We start from the raw sequence: 20,345 nt of genomic DNA, 5'->3' as shown, positions 1-20,345 counted from the left end.
GATGTAGGCAACAACTAATGTGACCATAAGTGCTGGTTGTGTTTCATATCAAGATTAAAAAAACATGGATGTGCAACAGAAGTGTTGTGTTCTAAAATAAGAAGCTTTCCCCACAACAATCTTGATTAGAAAAAGAAGTGTCTGGAGCAGATCCATGGAAAAAATTAATACTAAGGAATGGCAATTGTTCTCTTGCACTATGTAAGGGAAACACAAAGAGAACACAATTTCCTGCCATTGAAGCAAATTACGCTTGTTTGTCATCCAGATTTCGAAACAGATCATTATGGGGTTGTTGTTTTAATCTAGAACAATCAGAAAACCTATGAATCCCTGCTTCTAAATATGTCATCTGCATGGCTACAAGGTACATCTATGTGGATGAGCGTACTTGATGAGCTCCTTTTCTCGAACCTCCAGCTGTAACATGATGGCACTGAGCTCCATGTACAAATTATTGGCTCTCTCCAGTTTTCTCTCATAATGTTCACGAATGTCCAAGGCATGCCTATGAAAAAGAAAGGAGAGCTACAGGTGAGTGGCTTTTCCTCCAAGGGACAATTTGTACAGGCAAAAGGGAAGCTTAATAGATGTACTTATGCAGAATTATTCTCAATTAAACATCTCATCTACCACTTCCAAGATAAGCAAATGATGAAAGTATCTGAATGTAATAAAACCAAAATCAGAGTTTAGATATGAATGAAGCAATCACTAAAGAGAACTCTGTTAAGACCCTTCTGCTATAATTCAGGATCACCCAGGATAAGAGATTGGCAGTAAATTCAGGACAAACAAACAAAAGTTATTTCTTTATGCAGTGCATAGTTAACATAAGGAATTTCCTGCAACAGGATGCTTATCTCCTTAAAAAGAAATTAGACAAATTACTGACAGATAAAACTATTGACAGCTATTAGCTATGATAGCTAAATAGAACATCCAGGGTCAGAGGCAGACTGAATGTCCTGTTTGCATTCTTCCCAGAAATATCTGGCAGTCTCTTGGTGGAAACAGGATAGTTAATTGATCTGAACTAGCAAAGCTCTTCTCACGCACTAAAAGTCAACAGACCTGAGTTCTTCTCTTCTGCGACGAATAAGTTCTTCATCTAACCGGTGTATGCAAGTTCCTTCACTTTTAATCTTCTCAAAGTGCTTCTTCACTTCTTCTCTCCATTCAGCCTGCCAAAGCAATTTAGATGGATACACAGCATAACTCATGGCAGTGACAACTGCACAATAAAGAGTTGCACTACTTTAACATATTAAAAAGAAACCCAAGCTTCTTTATTCCAATAGCACTTTTGTGGTAGGAGGCCGCAAAGCTATCTGATCACCAGGCTTGACTAGGGACTCATCTTTTTAGCTGAAATTCTAACATTAAGTACAGACGTGTATTGCAAATCTCTCCTAGCCTATAAAACTGATTGCCATTTCAAACCTATGAACAGCTCAATTTCTTCTCAAATCTGTAGCCAACTGCTTTTCAGGCCCAAGGCTACATGGAGAGTATGCAATACTCATGGAAATATAATAACAACTATTTATTTGGCTTTAGATTTCACACCACAATTCCTACGGATTTGCACTTGTAGACATCTTGATTACTTCAGTAAAATGCTTTACTTTAATACTTTAATACTTCACTGGAAAAAAATCTGCACCCTGCAGACACCATCCTATCAGGAGGTCCATTCTGCACAATGTTGGAATCAGGCCTTTTGTGACAGCACCTACCATTTGGAACTCTGTCTAACTGTACATCACACAGGATTCTTCTATATTATCTTCTAGATGTCTGCCAAATATATTGCTCTTTCAACAAGCCTTTTAAAATCTTCATCCCAGCTGGTATCTAGCTTGGAATGGAATTAATTCTATGTATGTGCTGTTGTTTTTTATTTACTGCTTTTTATTTACAACTATGTTATTATATTGTAAATCGCTTTGGGGTGCATTATGGGAAGAGATACATAAATGAATGCCTGTGCTTTTCTCTTCCTTTCCTACCATAAAGTTTTATTAAAGAACACATGGCAAGCCAACGATACAGTCTGGTGCTAGAAAAGAAAGAGATTTACCTGAGACTTGAAATAAGTCTCTTGAGGGGTACCCAACACATCAGCAGATGCAATGTCAAGGTGCATAAGTGTCTGTCGAAAAGAGGGCCGATTCCGCGGCTTGCTTTGCCTGACAAATTAAAGAAAAACAAACAGGAGAGAACATCCAAACATAATTAAGAAGCAATTTGGAATATTTTAATTGATGGTTTCATTTGAAATAGGCCTTTCTCACTGCCTATTAGAATACCACCACCCCCTAAAGAAAAACAAAGGAGGAAGCAATCAGGAATACATAAATGTCAGTTTCCTTATTCCTCCTCCCGTATCTGGCAAGGCAAACCAAACCCTCAATGTAACACTAATGTAGAAAGATTATTAGCTAGATATGAACACTATATCCTCTCACTTTGTTATTTTCCACGCATCCATTTCAGAAGCATCTTCACTTATTCTCCCTTCTCATCCCTTCCTTTCCAGCTACTGGAACAATTATGGTGGAAAAAGAAAAGGGCACCAAATTCAAAAAAGTCACAAAGGAAGTATTAGGAGCATATTCAAAGTGTGTCCCCATTTCTCCTTTGCAGGCATGGCTTCTACTTATTATCTTACTGTCAGCGGCAATCATAATGCATTCATATCAGTTCATACACTTGAAGAAGCTGTTTTCCCCCAAGCCAGTGTATTATTCTAAACTGTGCTTTACAAAAGAACAGACTGCAGTATCACAGTGTTAATGCCAGTATCTTACTAGTCAGCGCAGACAGAGATCTCATCCTTCACTCTCATTTTGTGGGCATACTGTGGTGTTTTGTACTGGGGGTGGAAGAGGAGTATGCACAATAACAGCTGGGCTCAGTGTGGACAGAACAACCCTTACCATGTTTGCTTCATAAGGATCTTGAATCCATCTGGGCAAGTGGAGGGCACAGGAAGGTGCAAGCTATTACTGCCTACCCCCCAGATGATGGCTGAGGAGTCGACATCCTTATATGGAATCTCTCCAGTGAGAAGCTCCCACAAAACTACTCCAAATGACCTGATAGAAAATGAGAGAGAGAGAAATCAGAAAAATTGTATATAACAAGGGGGTTAAGGCTCAGATCTTCTAAAGCAAAGCTGTTAGTGATGCTAAGTCATGAGTACATAGTTTGTCTCAGAAGTTCTGTTGGAAACACTGAAACTGACAAGTACTTATTAATGCATTACTCACCAAATATCCACCTTTTCAGAGACAGGTTCATTGCGAATCACCTCTGGCGCCATCCAAGCTACAGTCCCTGCAAAGGACATTTTTGTACTCTTATCGCTGAGTTCTTTAGAAGTACCAAAATCTGAAATTTTTACTGTATCATTGTGAGTAACTAATACACTGAAAAGAAAAAAAAAGGAAAAACGGGGAATAAAGTTTGAATGTAATTCCAACTCACAACCACAATTTAGGTCAAATCTCATTTTTTGTCTTACACTCCCCACATGCTAACAACTCACTTGGGTGACTTGAGGTCTCTGTGGATGATTTTATGAAGATGTAAATAGTTCATTCCACTAGCAATCCCTGTTGACCAGTCCACAAGCAGGCGAGGTGTGACCTTCCTACCGGCTCGCAACACTTCATACAGCTGTCCATGAGCACAGTACTCCATTATTATACAGTAGCACGGTGCCTGAGTACAAACGCCCCTGGCATAAAAAAGAACTATAGATTAAAAACAACAACAACATTTATAATAATGAAAACATGCAAGTGAAACAAAATGAAAAGTGCTGTCCATTGCTAATTCTCCTGGACAGTAAAAGTATTTCTCACCTTTGATACCAAATCACTCTTTATTTCAATTTATTCATATTAATATTCTATCCTTCAAATAAATTCACATTATTTTCACTTTATCCACCAACTAATTGGTCATATATGTACCAGAATAGAAAGTGGAATAATGAAATGTCTTCCCAGAGCTATTTCATTCTAAACATTCTATTTCATTCTAAAATTGAATTTCATGAGGTAGTGTTGATTATTATTCAGGGTCTTGGGGCAGAATAAGGAGGATGAAATGCTGCTGAATTAACTCACATTAAAACTCTTTCCACACATAACAATAAAGTTTTCACAAAGAAAGGAGTGGGAAATAAAATTTTAAAAATTGCTGCAATAATGGATTGGGAAGAACTCAGGCTTCCACAGAATACAAAGCATGTTATCCAACTACAGTCATACCTCCGCTTACGTATCCCTCCGGTTACGTAAACTTTGGGATACATAACCGGCAAAACCGGAAGTATATTTCCGGGGTTTTGCCACACGTGCATGCGCAGAAGCGGTCTCTCTGGTTGCGAAAACCTAGGGATCCGGCTGGACCTCCGGAACATATCCCTTCTGCAACCAGAGTTACCGCTGTACCATGCATCCATAAACATACATCCATAAACAGCAACTTTGTTCCTCCCTTCATATGAACTGGAAACAAGCCAGGAAGTTTCAGTTTGCTGCGGTTTCCATTTATATACTGGGAAGCTATGGCTAATGGCTTCCAAACAAGCAAGGATATGAAGCCTTAGTTTAAAGCTGGTTTAATACTAAGTGACACTTGCCGGCTTGTTCACTCACCAATATCTGATCATCTGAGGATAGTAAATTAATATAAGGATTCTGTTTTACCATGAGCAGGCATGGCTAAAGAAATAATCTTGAAGTTGAGATTTTCCAGCTAGAACTGCTGTTTAGAGGACAGGAGGAGTCCATTGTAACCTGAACACAGTTTGAAGTAAAGGTAAAAGGTAAAGGACCACTGACGGTTAAGTTAAAGGAGACTATGGGGTGCAGTGCTCATCTCATTTTTTCAGGCCAAGGGAGCCAGTGTCTGTCCATAGACAGCTTTCCAGGTCATGTAGCCAGCATGACTAAACTGCTTCTGGCACAACGGGACACCGCAATGAGTGCCAGAGTGCACAGAAACGCCATTTACCTTCCCACCACAGCGGTACCTATTTACAGTGGTGCCCCGCAAGACGAACGCCTCGCAAGACGGAAAACCCGCTAGACGAAAGGGTTTTCCGTTTTGGAGGCGCTTCGCAAAACGAATTTCCCTATGGGCTTGCTTCGCAAGACGAAATGTCTTGCGAGTTCCTGCGGGTTCCCCCCCCTTTTCCCCCCTTTTCCTAAGCCGCTTATCAGCTGATCCGCTGATAAGCCGCTTATCAGCTGATCCGCTAAAAGCCGCTAAACTGCTAATAGCGCTAATCCGCTAAGCTGTCAATGGGCTTGCTTTGCAAGACGAAAAAACCGCTATACGAAGAGCCTCACGGAATGGATTAATTTCGTCTTGCGAGGCACCACTGTATCTACTTGCACTGGTATGCTTTTGAACTGCTAGGTTGGCAGAAGCTGGGGCAGCTCACCCCACTGCGCAGATTCAAACCGTGGACCTTTCAATTGGCAAGCTCAAGAGGCTCAGTGGTTTAGACCACAGTGCCACCCACAACACAATTTAGCAGGACATGAAGAGATATAGCATATGAGTCCAAAAAAACAACATTATTCTAGAGTCAAGATAATCAAAGTATGACCTACTTGAAAGCAATGATGTTAGGATGCTTCAACTTCCTCAAGTGTTTGATATCCGTTTCACTCTGTTCTCTCACTTTCTTGATGGCCACCTCCTCTGCTCTGAATTTCCCTAAGAAAACAGCTCCCTGCGCTCCACTGCCCAACCACTGAAGTTCAGAAATCTCCTCAAAAGGAACTTCCCATGTATCTGATAAGAAACAAGCATTGTTATTCTGACTGCTATAGCTACCTTTTGTCAAGCCTCAGAGTAATCAACCAGTTAGTGCCTTTGTAGTCTGATGCCCTGTTGAACTTTGCTAGCATGCAAAATGCTCACATCTAGATAATATTGTATTTTAAAAGGGAAAAAAGCACTAGTGCTTTCATTAGCTGTTAAGCTTCCCAGGAAATAACTAGATGAGCATTCCCATAATAAAGATACTGAGATAGAAGGACACACACTTTATTTCTTCAACCTAAATATCCCAAATGTTCTACTTATAGAGGTGCTTTGGACCAGAAGTGCTTCCAGACTGGAAGTCAGTAAAGCAAGGGATATCTGACTCTGAAACTGCATTTGGTGCTCAGGGGTGATGCTACAAGGGGCACCAAACATTTGAAAGCACAAGTGATAGTCAACTTCAGCTCTGTACAAATAGGAGGGGCCCCATTCATTTAATGAAAGAAGCTCTGAGTATTCATTCCCACTGTACATGGAGCTCTTCCCCACAAATCAGCCCCACAAGTACAGCTTTTCCATGCACAACAAATGCACATTTGTTTTGCTTTAATCACATTTTAAGGAGCTCAGACTAATTGTTTCTTGATCTGGTTTGAGGATCCCTGCTTTAAAGATTATTAAGAGCAACTAAGAATATGATCTTGCCACATGTTGGAAGAGATTTTGCATGCAGTCATCCCCACATCCCCCCCTCCCATCCCAGGGTAGAAAAATAATACCCCAGATCAGGGGCATAGTGTAGGCGGTGCTGGGGGGCCATGACCCTGGGCGCACAATTTATGTGGGGGCGTGAAGCATGTAAGCAACCCCAGTGCAGTCCAGCCTGGCACTCCTCTCCGCCCACCAAGGGCAGTGTCGGCCAGTCAATCTCCCCCTGCATAGGTGGGCAGTTGACTCAGCATGGCCCCACTTTGTTCTGGTGGGGGTAGGGTCGCGGCAGTGGCAAGGGCTGGCGCCTGCCCAGCTCACCCACCCTGGGCATCGACAACCAATCCTACAACACTGCTCCAGGTGCCTAATAAATGACCCAATACAAGAAGCAACACAGAATAGCAGAAATTGCTATTTGGTTTCGGGACTGCCTTATTTTTAGACATTCTGAAAGTTGAGTGGCAGTGCTTTTTTCAGGGGGTACTCAAGGGTCCACAGTATCAGTACCTCTTTTCTTTTTGTTAAAAAGTGTGACACTTAGTGTTAACAACTTCATGGTGAGTACTGGCACCTATTTTTCTAGAGAAAAAGCACTGGTGAGTCAAATATGAAACATTGATCCATAAATTCAAATAGATGAGATTGAGGCTACTGCAATTTTATGACACTCTGGAGGCTATACTTTCCCCTCCTTCATATCTGAGAACATTTTTAAAGGCACAAAAATATATGGTTTGACTTTTTAGGTTTACCTTGTTGCTGCAGCTTGTAGTCAGTGGAGTAAGCTTTCCCTATAATATTCCATACAGGCTTCAAACAACCAAAGAGTCCTTCAAGAAATCCACCATTTCCACTACTTGATCTGTTGAACTGGATCTTGATATCTTCTGTTCCATTGTTGGTCTCTCCAGGTATATTATCATTGGTGCCCTGATGAACGGTAGTTTCCAATTCATCCTGTTCCGTTAACTGTAGCACGCTGTTTTCAAATTGGTCCCTGGAATCCTCACTTACACTGGTCAATACTGTTGTGGCAGCTGGACTGCTCATGTTCTCTGATGCATTGCTATGAAGTAAGCCCTTGTCTCGTACGTCTTCTATGATCTCAGATGAAGGATGGAGACCACTGGGTATATGTTCTCCATGCATCCTAGTGAAATCTTTATCTTCATTGAGGGTCTTGGCGATCACAGTCGTAGAGGAAGACCAGCTCAGGGGCTCCTGAGAACTGGTCATTGTACTGTGGGTGTGCATGGAGTTGACAGTCAAAGATATTGCTCTAACAAACACCAGTGCTCACTCCCAGTGTAGAAAGTGGCCACAACACCTGAAAAAGGAACCACAGAAAGGTTATGAGAATCATATATCTGGTTACATTTGGAGACAAATATTTTAAATGAACAATAAACTGATGTAAACTACCTATTTGTTCTTCAGTTTAAGCCCAAGGATTCATTTCCTAACAAAAAGGCTATCCTGTCCCAAGGAACTTTTCATACAACAACAGAAGTAGCAATTGCTTGAAGTTACAACTGTTCTCCCACAGTTGTGGTATCTCTCAGCAATATATTGCATGCTGGACTTTGCCCATCTGTCACATTAAGCCACCTGACATCGAAACCAAACAGGCTCATGTGACAAAACTATTGAAGTATTCACATAGCTTGCCACAAAAAATCCAAGCTGCATTAGGATCATTCCATGCATCGTAAAACAACAATTTTATTAATATAGAATTAGGTATTTAAAATTAAAGTTAAACAAGGCTGATATACTTTGTAAATGGATTTGTTATAATAACCATTCAAAACAATTGTGCCCAACTGTAATGCAAATTTTTAACAAGTGTGCATTTAGGGGGAAACTATGGTATGTTGTGTTGTATCTCTATATATAAGGTGTGGGGAGCCTTGGACACCCAATCACCCCAGATGTTGCTGAGATACAACTCCCACCAGCAAGCACAGCCAATAGCCAGGCGTAGTGGGAGTAATAGTTCAGCAATATCTGGAGGGTCAAAGGTTCCCCACACCTGTTTTATAAATAGGTAATTTCTATTGGGCTACTGTTTGATACTATTGAGATTGGACTTACTCAGGCATTATTGCAAGGACAGGTGTGAACTTCACCCATTTAAAGGTAAATATTACTGACCAAAGTGAATTACTGAGGTACATAGGAATGATCTTCTGTTCAACTATCTGTTTTACTATTTCTGGGGTGTTAGTCCCAGCTTAGAATAGTCTAACATAGAACACAGTTGTTCCTTAAGACAAGACAGGCTGAACTGAAGGAGAACCGACAGCTATATATAAGCAGGCTGAAACTAACAGTGGAGAAAAAGCTGGACTTGAGTAAGCTGATCTTACAGGAGACTTGCGTTTACCAGAATATGAACAATCCAGTTCCTCCAATTATGTTTTACTATACGGTATTGTTATACTATAGCTGTCTTTCCATATTATGTAACACCCTTACAATGTGGTTGCATCTATAGCAGCTGCTTGTGATTTATATTCAAAACAAGGGATAGAAACTTTATTTGCCTTATGCACTTATCTATATAAACCTGGAGATGAGTAAAAAAAAATAAAAAAAAAATATTAAGATACGTTAAAAATATACATTTTAAACCAGTCTTCAAGATACAACTGCTGAAATCAACTTTACATCCATGGGAAAAGGTCTTAAAGCATGTTTGGAGTATGCAAACTTTGGAAGACAGAAGAGTTTCACAACCTGGAGCTGAACCACCACTGAGAGCACATCTATATGTGCCTTTCCTGCTCTAATTTGTCATGTTATGTTCCACTATTATGCTTCTGGGAGCCCCCCTTTTGCAGATACAACTTTTATTTTGTAATTCTGTCAAGCAAGAAGAAGAAAAAGAAATACAGTGGTGCCTCGCAAGACGAAAAGAATCCGTTCCGCGAGTCTCTTCGTCTAGCGGTTTTTTCATCCTGCGAAGCAAGCCCATTGACGGCTTAGCGGATTAGCGCTATTAGCGGTTTAGCGGCTTTTAGCGGCTTATCGGCTTAGGAAAAGGGGGGGGGAACCCACAGGAACTCGCAAGACATTTTCGTCTTGCAAAGCAAGCCCATAGGAAATTCGTTTTGCGAAGCACCTCCAAAATGGAAAACTCTTTCATCTAGCGAGTTTTCCGTCTTGCGAGGCATTCGTCTTGCGGGGCACCACTGTATTTACATCTTTGTTCTGGCATTGGAGAAACCAAAGCTATTTACATATCTGTACATGAATTGACAGAAGGGCTGAATTCTGCTCCCCAGTCTGAAAAAATATGTCTCAGATAAGCTGTTCTTCCCACAAATAAAAGCTCAGTTTCAATTGCCCAAGAAAATGTTGCCTTTATTCTGTAAACAATACATTTTATATGTATGATCATCCCATGTGATATAAAAGATATTTTTAGAATTGTTTCCATTCAGAGCATTTTCATGTTCACAGTCCAATGGCTCTAGATTGCATAATCTAGTGTCACACAAAATAAATAAGGTTGCATAATGACTTCTGGTAATATCAAACACAGTATTTTTTAAAGTTAAGTTAGAAAAGGAAATGCACATTCATTATTATTATAGAAATATCACTGAACTGATATTTACACTACAAGGTATAGTATGAAAATGAGAATCCACTATCACACATTTCATTAATCTGTTTCTCCCTGAAGGGGTCCACTTTGCATTCTCTATATAACTATTAGGCAGGTAGAAAGAGCTCTCTTCAGCTCCTAGTGTTGTCACATTAAGATATGAAACCAATAAAAGTTCCTGGTAGAAGCTTCTCAGAATACCTCTTTTTACATGCCTTCCATTTATACACACTATACATTTTATTGCAGTAGCCTAAGCAGGATAGCAAATTTGTCATACAGCTTACAGAGCACGACAAAAAAAAACTTATTTATTTTTAATTTCATAGTTGAGTTGGGGAATGGGGGGAAGAGAGTCAAGTAATTTTTTAGCATGCCATTGGCTTTAATTTTTTGACAAAAAATGCATGTGAAAGTCACCCATCAAAACCTATTCACCTGTTCCTAAACAGAACTCTTTCTGAATAGAACACATAGGATATTTTGGGATTTTCCTTTCTGAAAGTGCGGCAGACCTGGTTAAATTAAACCTAGTTCCTGAATATTTCCAAAATGGAGAACTGTGGTTTAATGTGGTTTACTGACAATAATCTTAATTGAGGATCAAACCATTGCTTAAGAGCCTGGTTAGCCAACTGACATCAAACCCATTTGATGCCAGTTCCCTATTTCAGTGTTTCCCAACCTTGGGTCTCCAGCTGTTTTTGGACTACAGTTCCCATCATTCCTCACCACTGGTCTTGCCAGCTAGGGATGGGAGTTGTAGTCCCAAAACAGCTGGAGACCCAAGGTTGGGAAGCACTGCCCTATTTGACAATGGTCTTCCTAGAGCTGTTTCTCCAGAGAGAGACACCCACTTACAGAGGACAGAAGGAAATTCTTGCCAGTCGCTTTTACACTGCAGCCCTCAGGACCCCCTGAAAATCTGTTATGAGGGTTGGTGGACTGTCCAGAACAGATTTTCAGGGGGCACTGGGGACTGTAAGAAAGAGGGAGAAATCAGCAACATATTGCTTTTCCCTCCTCCTCCAATAGTCGACATCTCTCACCAGAACAAAAGTCTTTATAACAGGGCAACAACTGGATACAACCCTTTGGGTTTCTTTTATTTAGAATTTTGTTATAAATACCATAAATACATGAGATATGGAATAGAGCTGGACAATGTACTGAAGTTCACATCATGATAACAGTTTCATAATAATTGGTATGGCAATATATCGTGAATCACAGTGTGTGTGTGTTATGTAAAAAATCATGATATGGGAAGAAGTGTGAAGCCGGTCATCTCTTCTGCCCCTGTTGCTCTGTACTATAAAATATCAGTTGTATCAATACTTAAAGGTAAGTAAAATACTTAAAAGTAAGTAAAAATGTATCAGTTTCAGACCCCTAAGTAGTAGAAGTTGCTAGCTAGGACATTACCCCATTCACCTCTATATAGTTACATCCTTCTTTCAAACATAGTGATATATCGGTATAGCACAATATTTAGTGGATAATATATCACAATGTTGAAAACTATGTATCGCCCAGCCCTAATATGGAGATATATATGTACAGCAGACCCTCCAAGTGTTCCTATTTTCCAAGAACATCCCTGATTTAGAGAAGCTGTCCTGGTTTTTTATTTGATCCTGTAATGTCCCACTTTTCCTTAAGCTGTCCCTATTTTCATTGGAGAAATGTTGGAGGGTATGGAGTTATCCGACCCCCAATCCATCTGAAGGCAATCCTATATAGGGAAGTTTTTAATGTTTAATTCTGTTTCTATATATATTGAAAGCTGCTCAGAGTGGCTGGTGCAACTCAGTAAGATGTGTGGGGTATAAATAGTAAAATTATCAATATGGAATGGGACGTCTCTATTTTCATCAGAGAAATGTTGGAGGGTATGGTACTGTAGTCTACCCTACCCCAGGTGGGAATTCCTAGACATGGAGGATACACACACATACAAACACCTATTCTTTGATGCCAAGGCAGAACCATCAAGCAATCATCTTCTCCTCACTACCACACATACCACCATCAAATAACAATCAACACAACAGTATGGAAAATAGATGCCTGCCATAGTAAAATACTGTCTGAAGTCATTCTCCTCCTTCGGAAAGGCATTTATACATGCACTTATTCATCCATTCTCATTGCCTTTAAAAAGGACACTTTTTTCTATCCCAACCCTGATGCCTACTCCTGTACTGCCAAAATGATCAAGTAGCAGGTGGTGTGAAAGGCCTCTTCCTAAAATCTTGGGAGAGTTGCCTGCAACTCACAGCAATATAATATTAGGCTAGATGGGCTTGGTATAAGGCAGCTTCCTATTTTCCTATCATGTGAGAGGGCTCAGGTTTGGACACCTCAGCCCTGAACTTGAGCATTCTATAGTTAGGTGCTAGGCTAGTAAGAGACAGTCTAGGAAGTAAGAAAGGGGAATTTAACTTCATAATATGTATTTCCCTCCCCAACCCCAACTCCAGTTAAAGTTAATATAATCTGATAAAGGCAAAAGCAGTCTAATTTCCTTATCTTCTCTCCCTCCTATCAGTCCCCCACCCACCCACCCACGTGAAACTTATCAGGCTGTTGTTTTTGTTTTCTTTTGTTTTGCCTTTTAATTTACAAGCTTATATTCTTATAGGGAACAACTCTACCAAGTATGAACTACAACAACCTTCCTTTGGGAGTGGCCCCATTTTGATTCCAAACTGATGGGCACTTGGCCCCCCTACTCCCCAAAATTGCTATTAAAATAAATTATAGAATAGTACCCTATTTCCACATGTACAGTTGCTGGAGTTTTTGAAGGCAGAAAATTTTATTAATTTATTTTTTACTCTTCTTAAAGCTTTTAGTGACACTCTGAATACCCTTAAGACAAATACTGTTTCTTTGGTCCTTAAGAGTTCCAAAGATGCAACAGAATTTTTGTATTCTGACCAGGACCACAAGCTGAACAACAAAATTAATTTTAATTGATGAAATAAGCCTTACATCTTACAAGTTTATAAACATGGTCAAATATTTCATTAATACCAACTTACAGCATATCTGCAAAACAATGGAAGAAGAGTTGGAAAAATCCTAGTCGTTTGGTCAACGTAATTTGAATTTAGCAATTTCTGTATGCCATAATGGGCTGGTGGCTTAAAAAAATTATTCTGACACATCTCAGAATTTTAAATGCTTTTTCCAGTTCCAATGATAAACATGGAATTTATGAGAAAAATATCAGAAAAAGAGTAACTCTGAAGCTACTTTCTCTGGAGTAGTTGAGAATTATTAAAATGAACTTTAATACTTAAGGAATTCTATTTAACTCTGCACACAGGAAGAAACTGACCCTTACTGTAGCAAGTAGTGCAAAAAAGAGAAAATCCTGACCTCTGCTGACCACAAGAGACAGAAGAGATGCAATGCTCTTTGTCAATAATCCATTAGAAGAGATTAACAAGATGCCAAGCTTCACTTTTTGGAATTAATTAACATACAAACCACAAATCAAAGCTGCACTAGCCTTATTACAATCTGAAAAGTTAGCCACAGATTTAAAAAATCCTACTATTAAGCCGTTGTAATATTAAATGCCTATAAACAAACATAAAGCCCCCCCATCAATTAAGAATGGATTTAAGTTAATTGTGTAAGAATAGAAATTTGTCATTCAGTTTCTACCACTGTACTTTGAAACATAGAGGCATGTGAACCCAGAGAGTAAGTAACAAAGAAGTAAGTAACAAAGACAACCAGGTATCAAGGGGGTGGATGTCCCAGTGAAGAGAAAGGGTAAGATGCATTTTTTTTCCAAACATGGAAACCAGAGTGGTGGGGTGGTTTTTGTTTTTGTTTTTTACTTTTCTTGCTTTATTTTTGTTACATTTGTCTTTTATTCTAGGCACAATGTCAAAAATAGAGCTTTACATGTATTTCCAATTTCAGCAACAAACTCTGGAAAACACTATGTTGTAACTTAGGATGGGAGCATTAAAAATGAAGTGGAGCCAGAACTATTAGGTCCAAGGCATGTGCCTGACATTTGTTTTTGTCACTTCTGGTACTTCTTTTTTTCAGCAATTTCTGAAAGGGCACGATTCAAGGGTAAGATACATTGCCATTCCGTATGAACTCTCACTGATTTCACTAGCAAGCAGGACAATCAAACCTCAGTAAGGATAATCTCAGTAAACAGTAAATCATTGGGACTTTATATCTAATTATTTTTGTATGCTAAAAGAAGCCATTTTCATTTCTATGGAAGGATTTAATCATTAAACTTCTCATTAAGACCTAAATTGTTCCCAAATCCAGTCAAAATATATTGACAAACATGTTAAGTTTTATTAAAAAGCTGCACCACCATTGAAGATTACATTTTCACAAGGACGTGGGAAGAGGGAGAAGCCTCCTTTTTTAAGATCAGTTGCAATTTTCCCCCTTGCTATTTGCAATCTCTGCCTTTTCAGACAGCCACAGAAATGCATTCTCTCCCATTTTAAAAAGAGGGAAGGACCATTACACAACCTCCAGAACAACCTCTAGAACAGCAAATGAAACATGTCTATGTTTGCTCTACAAAGAAGTAAATGGGCAGAAACAGAAATATTCTTGGCTTTAATATGGTCTCTTTCAGCATTTTTCCCAGTCCACTCACACCCCAAATGCACCATCCATCTGCTCCCTCTGAAATAAATGGCAGGAAGGTAACATCGGTCATTTTGCAAAGGCAGCCCCTTGAAGGAAGACAGATTTTGTTAATATACTTACGGTGGTGAGTAATTTCTACAATCCTGCTCCATTTTCATGCGTTATGATGTGGACGGCAGAAAAACGAAACCCAAACCTGATCTGCAAAATACAGCAAGGAAATTCCACCCACACAATCCTGCAACCCCGCTGCAAAGGAGAACACAGGCACTACTGACGTCACAGATTCATGAATGGATGTATACGGGGCTGTTTTAGGTTTCAGAATACAGCCTGCTGTGGTGTGTGCTCTGAAAAAGGAGGGGGGAAGAGGAGAAGAGAGTCAGGTGGGATAGCCAATCAGAATCAGGCAACAACAGCCTGCCTTTCTTCAGAGGAATCTCATCACAGAGCAGGCAGATGCTACCAATCAAACCCCTGCGACACAGCATCAAAGGGTTATGATACAGACCCTGCCAGCTGGGAGGGGTGTGGGGCAAGTGGGACCGGATGATAATGAAAACAATGCTGATACGTGAGGTGAATATTAGAACAGCATGTAGAAAAGCTGCAGAACAGAAAAGCTCTCTCCCTTCATTATATGATGAGTGCATAACAATATCACAGCAAAGCCAGCCATCCGAATAGATTTGCATGACAAACCTATCAAATATCTGATATCTGCTATAGGAAACTAGTACATTTATTAACCAGAGACCTACATTACTTCAAGCATACACCGTGACACTAAGGGTTGGATCCAGACTTAATCGTGCTTAGAGAAGGCCCACTGAAATCAATGGGATTTAAGTTAGTGTAACAAACCTCATTGGTTTCAAGGGGAGCTACTCTAAGCATAACTAAGTCTGTATCCAATCCCAAGTTAATAACTAAATATTATACCCAGATTTGAGGAGTATATAAAAGGAAAATAATATAGGATTGTATGCATAATAAAGGGAACACAGTAAACAATAAATATAGAGAAACCTAGAACTTTGTTTTGAAAATGGCGGTTCCTCCCAAAGGAGAACAACATTTGAAGTGTTAGGTGCAATTTAAAGAACTGTATGAAATTGGTTGTTACTGTTATTGATATTTACTGGTATATCCCACCTTTCCTCCAGAATTGTAGAGTTATGTTGGTACAGACCCTAACATTTCACATGTTGTATGTTGAAAAAGTAAGCTACTGTAATTCTCACCTATTAATATTCTTTCCATTCTAAATCTAAGGTTCATTCTGGTACCTGATCATTGTTCCAGGCACGGCAACATCCCATGCCCTCTCTTCAAGCTGTGCATTGATTTGCTCTTCAAGGTAGATAAACCAAGCTGACACTCAGTGCAGCTTCAAAGAGCAAGAGTAAGACATTCCAACACTGGATTCTTCTATCTGAAAATAGCCAAATAAAACAAGACTAATAAGATTTTTTAAAAGAACGTTTTGGCTTGAATTGTACCAGGCTCTGCATATACTTTTCACATGGTCCTCCAAAGAGAACTGAATCCAAGGGATTCCCTAAATACAATATGAAATTCAACAAAATATAACTATGATGTTTACATTATATAAGATTCTATATACTGTAAACTAGTAAATATATATTTTTAAAACCTGTCCTCATGCAGCTATGTGAACTGTACAAGCTCAGTGTCTCACTGGCTCTATTCAACCATAACTCCAAGCCATATTTTGGAACCACACAACAAAACTTGGGATCATACACTCCCTCCTCCCTCACGTTCCTTCCAGTAATTCCTAGTTCTGTCAAAAATAGTGTATACATAGTGTGTACAGAAGAAGGAAAGAGCAAGAAAAGGGGGTACACAAGCCTAAGGCTTGCTCATGAAACACCAAACAATTAGTATTACATCAGAACTGAACCAGTATCTTTATGACTCCCAAACCATCACCATATTTTGAATTAAGAACTTATAGTCCCAGTTTGCATGTGATGCTAAGCCAAACCATGACTTAGTAGGAACATGAAAGTTCCCAGAGAGGAGACTGTGGCTGCTTTGCTGCTTCATGGTTTATCTGGAGCACAAAAAGTATAAGCCTGGGTTCTGGCAATATGCTACATGAAATCATTGCTGCAAAATGCAAAAGCAGGGACAAAGGAGAAGCAAAGCAACCAGAATCTGCCTTTGGGGACCCATGGTTTAGGTCTACATTACATGTGAACCAAATCATAATCAGATTCTTGAAAATGCAGTGTCAGGTTTCAGCTCTGCCATCACCTCTGGAGACACCCAGGTCAATTTATAGAGAGGTCCATCAGTACACACTAACTTCTTCCTGTATTTTACCAATCTAGGGCATTCTTCAAAACATGACTCCTGCTTTAGGCTCTATCAATGAACTTATCAACTGTCATGACAAAATCAAAACATGTAGGACTCTACAGTGGTACCTTGGGTTACGAACTTAATTCGTTCCGGAGGTCCGTTCTTAACCTGAAACCGTTCTTAACCTGAGGCACGCTTTCACTAATGGGGCCTCTCGCTGCCACCGCCGCACGATTTCCGTTCTCATCCTGGGGCAAAGTTTGTAACCCAAGGTACTACTTCCAGGTTAGCGGAGTTTGTAACCCGAAGCGTTTGTAACCCGAAGTGTTTGTAACCCAAGGTACCACTGTATTTGACATCAGAGGAATGCTGCAACTCAGGAATGATAAGGTACATTCCAGACCTAGGGCAACCTTCTTTCTAGTGGTTAGGCAATCCTTAATATTTGGGTCTGTAAAATCCCAAGTTCTGACTACAAATTTTTTTAAAAAAAAAAATGTTGTCAGAACTTCTCAAAATAGTGTATTTTCCAACAAATACAATATTTCTCTTAAAAGATAGTAAATTGTGCTCAAACAAAAACTGATCCACCCATCCAAATGTTTAACAAATGTATAGACAGTTGAAACTCAATGACATATAGAGAGAGAAACAATTAGGTGACAGGTGAATCAGTTTGCTTTTACTCCAGTTGGAGAGGTGTGTGCTTAACAAGTGCAAGAGTTAAGATATATTAAATTAGGAATGAAGGATTTTATTATTTGAACTAAGGAATTAAAATATAACTGAGATAAGAATATCATATACAAGTATCTTGAACAAAGAAAATTATATTCACAGTGCGGGGGATTTTGGAATGGTTCATTATAAACAGTTTTTTTTTTCCCTAAAAAAAATGTTTAGGGATACTCTCATTTTCCTACTCATATTGAAATACTGCTCCTCAAAAAGCCCAAACTTAGATTCACAAAATGTTTAGGGATATGTGTACCCCAGCATCCCCCCAGAAAAAAACGCACCGATTATAAATATAAATGTTCTTAAATAATATGACTGAAAAGTTCTATAAAACAGATGTCCAACCACTGGGAAGAAAAAATTCAATAGCTTTATAAAACATTTGCTAATTTTTCAAGAGAATAAAAATTTAAAGCTTGTACTGCCAATATTTATTCTTTCTACTATGGTCCCATTGCTAGCTATGGCAGATTGAATTCAGAGTGCATGAGACACTTTTCTCATTCATAGCAGACAATAGGAAAACCCACTCACTCACCTCTTCTGCCCTCCACAGGAGTCATTATGTGTATTTACAGATTATTTTAATGTGCATCATTTGCTAGCAGGAAATGGATCTCTCTCTAGATAAATCTATTGAGTTAAAAACTAAGTATTTTAATTTAAAATACTCACTTTAAACTGCATTGGACTACATAAAACAATGCAAAACTTTTGTTGCAGTGGATCTCTTCAGTGTGTAAACTTTGTCCCCTTCAAGGCTGACTGGTATAACATTTGTACACATTTACTCTAGCCTAGAAGCCTTGGGGAGTTTCTGTCCAACTCAGCAAGGTGGGAGGGTTTGTTATTTTAACTGCTGGTTGATAAGGGCTTATCTCTACGTACTCAAAAGGTTGAATTCAACACACTTAAGAGATAGATCAAAGAACACAAGGTAAGCCCAGGAATTTTACTTCCTTATGCGAAAGCTTTCCGCTCTTTTCTCTGTTCAGGGCTTGTACTGCAGAAGTTAGGCTCCACCATGCTACCCACACAATTCATAGCCATAGTTTGCTTGGTTTTGGACAGGCATACCGCCGGGTGGTATATAACCACACTCTGGTTCCCAAACTGATCCTGGGCAATGTATTGATACATCACCCAGGCCTAGCATAGAGTTTAGTTAGCAACCAATGACGCATTCCTTAAGGAAATGAAGATTACCGTATTTTTTGCCCCATAGGGTGCACCGGCCCATAAGGCGCACCTAGGTCGGGGGGGTGGGGGAATAAAGAAAAAAATTTGGGATGCTTCGGGATGCAGGCAGCTCTCTGCAAGCCTTGGGAGACCGGCTCCCAAGGCTTGCGGATAGCTTCCTGAAGCCTAGAGAGTGAGAGGGGTCGGTGCGCATCGACCCCTCTCCCTTTCCAGGCTTCAGCGAAAGCCTGCCATTCACCCCATAGGATGCATACACATTTCCCCTTCATTTTTGGAGGGGAAAAAGTGCGTCCTATAGGGTGAAAACTACGGTACACTCTGGATTTTGTTTGAATCCAGCGTGCAGAATGCACACACACACCTGCCTCACAACTCTTTTCTCCTTACAAATCATTTTACTGGTTTCTTAAAACGGTCTAGACAAACATAAGTGAACAGAGAACTATTACTCATGGTAGTTTTCATGTTCAAGTGGCAATATACTTTGCAGTACATGGGTGACAAGCAACAGACAAAAGCCATGACCTGTGTGTGCGCTTCCAAAGACATTTGGCCAGCCACTGGTGGAAACATAATGCTGGACTTTGGTCTTCACCAGCAAGTAAACCCTTAATCTGAAAATCTGTTGATAAGCATTTCTAAGTATATTTAAATTTGTCTGTCTGACTAGAAATGTTCCCCATGTAGGTTAACAGCCCAATTACAGGCATGTTTACTCAGAATTCCCACTGAATAGTATCAAACTTGTGTCCTATGACACAAGTGAATATGAGAGAGGGAAGCAAATTTTAAAAGTAGCGGGCAGTCTCATCACAGCACCTAACTCAAGGGTAGGGAAGCTTTGGCCATCATCCCAAACCAAGCAAGTATGCTGGTTCACAGGGAGAAAACTGAAACTAGGTCACTCCTCCCTCACTTTTGAGAGCTAAGCCATGGTTTGGTGAGTTATATTCGAACCTGGGCTTGTGAGTTACATTCGAACTTGGGCTTGTGATTTGCCCTACTCCCAACAAACCAAGCGCTGTAACCAAGGCATGTTCTTGATGTACCACTCCTTGTCTGTTTGGGTGGGGCAAATTACAATCCCAGGTTTGGACATAAAACAAAGCTAAACCATGACTTAGTTCCTGAGTGACAGAGGTGTGGACAAGCTGCACGTTTCTGTCTGTGAATGCTTGCTTGTTTTATGGTAAGTCATAGTTTGTTTGGGTTTGGACAGGACACTAAGATGTGGTTAAAAACAGAAGCAAAAGTCACCCCAGAGTAGGGGAGGAAAAGGTGAAGATGACATGTCTGAGGCTCATTCACGTAA

General features: G+C 39.8%; 1 protein-coding gene across 6 annotated transcripts in view; it reads right to left on the bottom strand.

Moving 5' to 3' along the window:
- MAP3K13 (mitogen-activated protein kinase kinase kinase 13) overlaps window positions 1–20,345 on the bottom strand; it is a 42,110-nt gene that overhangs the window by 13,469 nt on the left and 8,296 nt on the right. For 3 of the 6 annotated variants that reach the window (XM_081863504.1, XM_081863509.1, XM_081863508.1), the window contains exons 3-12: window positions 16,054–16,199; window positions 14,885–15,114; window positions 7,257–7,831; window positions 5,637–5,820; window positions 3,554–3,745; window positions 3,276–3,434; window positions 2,943–3,101; window positions 2,084–2,192; window positions 1,075–1,184; window positions 392–508 (exon numbers count right to left, since the gene is read on the bottom strand). In XM_081863504.1, the coding sequence (XP_081719630.1) occupies window positions 392–508; window positions 1,075–1,184; window positions 2,084–2,192; window positions 2,943–3,101; window positions 3,276–3,434; window positions 3,554–3,745; window positions 5,637–5,820; window positions 7,257–7,758 (1,532 nt within the window). In that variant the 5' untranslated portion in view covers window positions 7,759–7,831; window positions 14,885–15,114; window positions 16,054–16,199. The remainder of the gene's footprint in view (window positions 1–391; window positions 509–1,074; window positions 1,185–2,083; window positions 2,193–2,942; window positions 3,102–3,275; window positions 3,435–3,553; window positions 3,746–5,636; window positions 5,821–7,256; window positions 7,832–14,884; window positions 15,115–16,053; window positions 16,200–20,345) is intronic. The other 3 variants (XM_081863506.1, XM_081863507.1, XM_081863505.1) reach the window with 3 other exon arrangements.

This window comes from Podarcis erhardii (genome assembly GCF_964252035.2).
Source record: "Podarcis erhardii genome assembly, chromosome: 5".
Classification (NCBI taxonomy): Eukaryota; Metazoa; Chordata; class Lepidosauria; order Squamata; family Lacertidae; genus Podarcis; species Podarcis erhardii.
This window is presented reverse-complemented; position numbering and strand designations above follow the sequence as displayed.